This window comes from Panulirus ornatus, chromosome 16, assembly GCF_036320965.1.
Source record: "Panulirus ornatus isolate Po-2019 chromosome 16, ASM3632096v1, whole genome shotgun sequence".
NCBI classification, from domain to species: Eukaryota; Metazoa; Arthropoda; class Malacostraca; order Decapoda; family Palinuridae; genus Panulirus; species Panulirus ornatus.
This window is the reverse complement of record NC_092239.1, coordinates 12,530,020-12,535,819: the sequence shown is the minus strand read 5'-3', so window position 1 is coordinate 12,535,819 and position 5,800 is coordinate 12,530,020. Positions and strand designations below refer to the sequence as shown.

The following is a 5,800-nucleotide window of genomic DNA, read 5'->3' as shown; positions in this document are numbered from 1 at the left end:
AAGTACCAGAGAGAGACGCCAACGAAAAAAAAATATCCAAAATCCGAAAAGACTTCCCTTAAAGCACTATAGGAAATATTGAAAACCAATTGAAAACGGAAAGAGAATATTTACTATTTGTAAAAACGAGACATACATCTTGAAATTTTAGAAAATGAGAACCTAGAATATTCTATCAAAGAAATGAATATTCATGAACCATCCGGAAGGCAATGTATTGGAAGGCCGACGATAGTACGATAGAATATTCTCTCACTGGATGGTAGAGCGATATTGATATTCCTCATAGAACGACCGAATATCAACCCATTCAAAAGAAATGTGGATGATGATATCACGAAATATTCCTCACTGGCGAAAGAATATCTCAATGCACAAAGGGACATCAATGAGATAGATACTTCTCATTCACCGATGGAAAGAGAGAATATTCCTCAAATGACGACTGAAGAAGATATTTCTCACAGAACGTAATGACGATATATTGCTCCTGAGCGTTGGAATATTGCTCATTGAGCGATGACACGTATATCTATCATTATACAGTAGAAGGGCCAAGAGAACGATGTTTCTCAAAGAGTGTATATGTATATGAATATATATATGTATATATATATATATATATATATATATATATATATATATATATATATATATATATATATATATATATATATATATATATATATCGCGGGAAATAGCGAATAGTATGAAAAAAAAAATATATATATATATATATTCCTCACCGAACGATATGGAAATAGAATATCCCTCGATGGACGAGGAGACAAAATATCCCTCAATATCTTCACCGAATAACGAGGAATATCATTGACCACTGACATCAATATACAGTGGAACGGTGACCCAGTGATGACACACCGGTTGATGCAGTGATGATACAGCTATTGATGTAGCAGTGGCATAGTGGTTGATGTAGCAGTGACATAGTGGTTGATGTAGCAGTGACATAGTGGTTGATGTAGCAGTGACATAGTGGTTAATGTAGCAGTGACATAGTAGCTGATGTAGTCATGACGCAGTGGTTGATGAAGTGATGATGCAGTCAATGATCTCCCAGTGATATATGGTTGATGTATTCAGTGACACACAGTGGTTGGTTTACCAGTGGTAGTCGTTGATGTTTCAGTGACACCGTCGATGATGTAGACAGTGATTGATGTAGCCACAGCACCGGAGCTAATGTAGCAGTAACACGAATTGATGATGTAGCAATGATGTTGTGATCAATGTATGCATCGAGCCCGAGACAACATCACATAAATACGATGGTTGACGTAGCAACTACATAACACTTGATGTGACGAACCACTGGTTAATACAGTAATGTTGCAGTGGCACTGTTGCTAATGCAATGTTGGTTGATGTGGCAATGAAAAAGCGGTTGATGCAACTGTGAGACAGATGTAGCAATAATAGTGGTTAATGTAGCAATGTTACAGTGGTTGATGTAGCTATGATACTGTAGTTGATGTAGCTATGATACAGTGGTTGATGTAGCAATGATGCAGTGGTTGATGTAGCTATGATACAGTGGTTGATGTAGCTATGACAGTGTAGTTGATGTAGTTATGATACAGTGGTTGATGTAGCTATGATACAGTGGTTGATGTAGCAATGATACTGTGGTTGATGTAGCTATGATACAGTGGTTGATGTTGCTATGATACTGTAGTTGATGTATCTATGATACAGTGGTTGATGTAGCTATGATACAGTGGTTGATGTAGCAATGATACAGTGGTTGATGTAGCAATGATACTGTGGTTGATGTAGCTATGATACTGTAGTTGATATAGCTATGATACAGTGGTCAATGTAGCAATGATACAGTGGTTGACGTAGCTATGATACTGTAGTTGATGTAGCAATGATACAGTGGTTGATGTAGCGATAATACGGTGGTTGACGTAGCAATGATATTGTAGTTGATGTAGCAATGATACTGTAGTTGATGTAGCAATATTAGTGGTTGATGAGGCAATAATAGTGGTTGATGTAGCAATGATAATGTAGTTGACATAGCAATGATACAGTGGTTGATGTAGCAATGATGCTGTAGTTGATGTAGCTGTGAAACAGTTAGATTGATATAGCAGTGCAATACGCTTTGATGCAGTAGCACCATGGTGGTTGATGTAGCAATAAAGCAGTGGTTGAATTAGGAATAACACGAATGTTGATGTTGTGGCAACGCTGTGATTGATGTAACAATGACAGAGCTGTGACGCACGCATGATACAGCGAGCGATGTAGTAATGGCCTCAATGGTTGATGTACGTAATGATACAGTGGTTAATGTACGTAATGATACAGTGGTTGATGTACGTAATGATACAGTGGTTGATGTAGGTAATGATATAGTGGTTAATATACGTAATGATAGAGTGGTTGATGTACGTAATGATACCGTGGTTGATGTACGTAATGATACAGTGGTTGATGCACGTAGTGATACAGTGGTTGATGTACGTAATGATACAGTAGTTGATGTACGTAATGATACAGTGGTTGATGTACGTAATGATACAGTAGTTGATGTACGTAATGATACAGTGGTTGATGTACGTAATGATACAATGGTTGATGTATGAATATTGGTTGATGTACGAGATAATACAGTGGTTAATGTATAAATATTTGTTAATGTACGCGATGATACAGTGGTTGATGTATTAACATTGGTTGATGTACGTGATGATACAGTGGTTGATGTATAAATGTTGGTTGATGTACGTGATGATACAGTGGTTGATGTATAAATGTTGGTTGATGTACGTGATGATACAGTGGTTGATGTTTAAACATTGGTTGATGTAGTAATAATACATTTCTTGTCTTAAGAATGAAGCAGTTTGATGCAATATTGGTTGATGTTGCAATGTCGCAGTGGTGGATGTGGCGACAACAGAGTGTCCACTGAAGCAACATCACTCTGGTTGAAGTGGTTTACTGCAGTGGTTACTCCTGTATTGATTACAGTAATTGATGTAGCAATAACACAGTGGGTGACGGATCAGCGATGTAATGAGCGGTTGATGCTACAGTACCACTGTGGTTAATGTAGCGATGCCACAGTGGTTGATATATAGCAGTGTTGCAGTGAGTAATGGAGCAGCATTTCCACATTAGGTTAACACGGCAATGACAACGGCAGATGATGCAACAGATCAACACAGGAGATGATGCGGCAGAGCAACACAGGAGATGATGAGGCAGAGCAACACAGGAGATGATGAGGCAGAGCAACACAGGAGATGATGAGGCAGATCAACACAGCATTCGATGCAGCAGAGCAACACAGGAGATGATGCGGCAGAGCAACACAGGAGATGATGCGGCAGAGCAACACAGCAGTTGATGCAGCAGAGCAACACAGGAGATGATGCGGCAGAGCAACACAGGAGATGATGAGGCAGATCAACACAGCAATTGATGCAGCAGAGCAACACAGGAGATGATGCGGCAGAGCAACACAGGAGATGATGCGGCAGAGCAACACAGGAGATGATGCGGCAGAGCAACACAGGAGATGATGAGGCAGATCAACACAGCAATTGATGCAGCAGAGCAACACAGGAGATGATACGGCAGAGCAGCACAGGAGATGATGAGGCAGATCAACACAGCAATTGATGCAGCAGAGCAACACAGCAATTGATGCAGCAGAGCAACACAGGAGATGATGCGGCAGAGCAACACAGGAGATGATGCGGCAGAGCAACACAGGAGATGATGCGGCAGAGCAACACAGGAGATGATGAGGCAGAGCAACACAGGAGATGATGAGGCAGATCAACACAGCAATTGATGCGGCAGAGCAACACAGCAGTTGATGAAGCAGAGCAACACAGGAGTTGATCGATCAACGCCAGTGTGGGTTAAACATACCAGGAACACCCTTGCGCCCCCACACACCCGCTTGTGATTGTAATGACTGAATGATCCCCAGTTATTGGTCCAGTCTCCTTCCAGCAGACAACCCACGGACGCTCTTACTTTTCCCCAAACCACAATAAACAAAATACCCTCCAAAGAAAATGGGGGAGGGGGTGAAGCATTAATCACTATATTTGGAATATAGTGATTAATAACGTCTTTCAGGTAATTGATCCTAATTTCAGACTTAGTCTTGGGCATATAGTAAGGAAGAAACCCGCATCTTCATCTGGGTTATATATCACAGAGGCGCCCCCACACGGTAATGTAGAAAATTATTTAGAAATATCAAAGCCAAAGTCTTGCTTGGCGGCGTTCACCTGACAACGAGGAGAATACAAAGAGAACAACTTGACATATCTCCATCAATAAACATAATTACACTAATAATAATAATAATTTCCACTAATTAATTACTATTCTTTCTCCCGAGAGCGTCAAATGGTATAATTTTATTTATTTGTATTAGAATAACCATCGTGTATTTGTAGCATTGCTAATATCAGCAGTGTGTGTGGAGGAGCGCTAGATATATAGCCAGGGCGGGCGAGATCGGAGCCCGTCCACTTCAGTCCCTCACTCCCCCACACACTCACACATCCGAGTATTCCTTCGTCTATTTACTTCCCTCCATACAGCCGCCAACCACCCTCTCAACACGAGCGCAAAATGTCCGGCCCTCGCATCACACCGTCGTCATATAGGATTTTAGGGTTAATTAGGGAGGGAGAGGTGAGGATCTGTCCCAGCCTTGGATAGGACACAGGGACGGGGTCCCGTCCTATCCACCTACATGGATGATTTAACGAACTATACATAACGAAGCGACTCTCTGATGCAGGGGTTAATATCTTTTTCCGTTCATCTCTATGGATTTCATACGTATTTTTTTAGGGATGCTGGGGAGGCTGAGGAGGGAACCCCTTAATGAACGGAGGATAAATTCCATCGGGAGTTCGATTTCGCGATGTCGTTTTTAACTCAGTCCGTCGGCGGAGTTCGCACAGGACTCGCGCTGTATACACACACACACACACACTCTCGGGCGACCTTACCTTTGATAGTTTCCGTCATGGCGGCGGGTAAATGCCTTACAAGTCCAGCAGGAACCCCCCCGAGCGAATCTCTACACTTCACTAAATCACACACAGTCAACCTCTAAATAGGCAGCGCCAAATAACACTGACGCCTGGCACATAAAGCCCACCCAACACAGCAGGGAATACCTCGCTCCGCCCACCTGCGCGCCTATTGGCCCCCTCACGCGCATGCTTCAGTTCCGTCCGGCCAACGAGGCCGAGAGGCGTTCAGGGCTCTGAGCCAATGGGGTCTCGAGGGCGTGGCTCACCTCTGCCACTCAGGGCGAATAGCGCCAAAGGACCACAAATGTCTGGTTACCATCAAAGTGAGGCGACCAAGAAGGGCTTGGTGCGGGGAGGGAGACACTAATGTAGCCTGAAAATAGAAGAAAGAAAATTGTGTCCCTCAATATTTGAACTATATATCGTTGTAGGGCAACTCTCGCGCCTGTACATATTTCTGCCCAGCTTGACACATTGCCATTTAGCCAATGTTGAGACCGATAAGAAGAAGAGGGAGGGAGGGGGGGTGGTGGCAGCCAATCCCAGGGCTGCTCTGAGCATTCTCATGAGCAGTACAATGGCTTGAGATAACGCACAGGCCGTATGTCCCTCAGTATTATGATCATATGGAGACATTTTGATGCCCCACAAACACACACACACACACACACACACACACACACATGTACTCATACAAGCACACGCACGTACACTCAGACATTCATGAATGTGGGTATATATATATATATATATATATA

The 5,800-nt window shown here is 42.6% G+C and overlaps 1 protein-coding gene across 3 annotated transcripts in view; it reads right to left on the bottom strand.

The window, feature by feature from the left end:
- The window catches only part of tup (LIM1_Isl and LIM2_Isl domain-containing protein tup), a 69,633-nt gene extending 64,489 nt beyond the window's left edge, over nt 1–5,144 (bottom strand). For 2 of the 3 annotated variants that reach the window (XM_071671286.1, XM_071671287.1), the window contains exon 1: nt 5,016–5,144. In XM_071671286.1, the coding sequence (XP_071527387.1) occupies nt 5,016–5,034 (19 nt within the window). In that variant the 5' untranslated portion in view covers nt 5,035–5,144. The remainder of the gene's footprint in view (nt 1–5,015) is intronic. The other variant, XM_071671288.1, reaches the window with a different exon arrangement.
- Nucleotides 5,145–5,800: the final 656 nt, after the last annotated feature.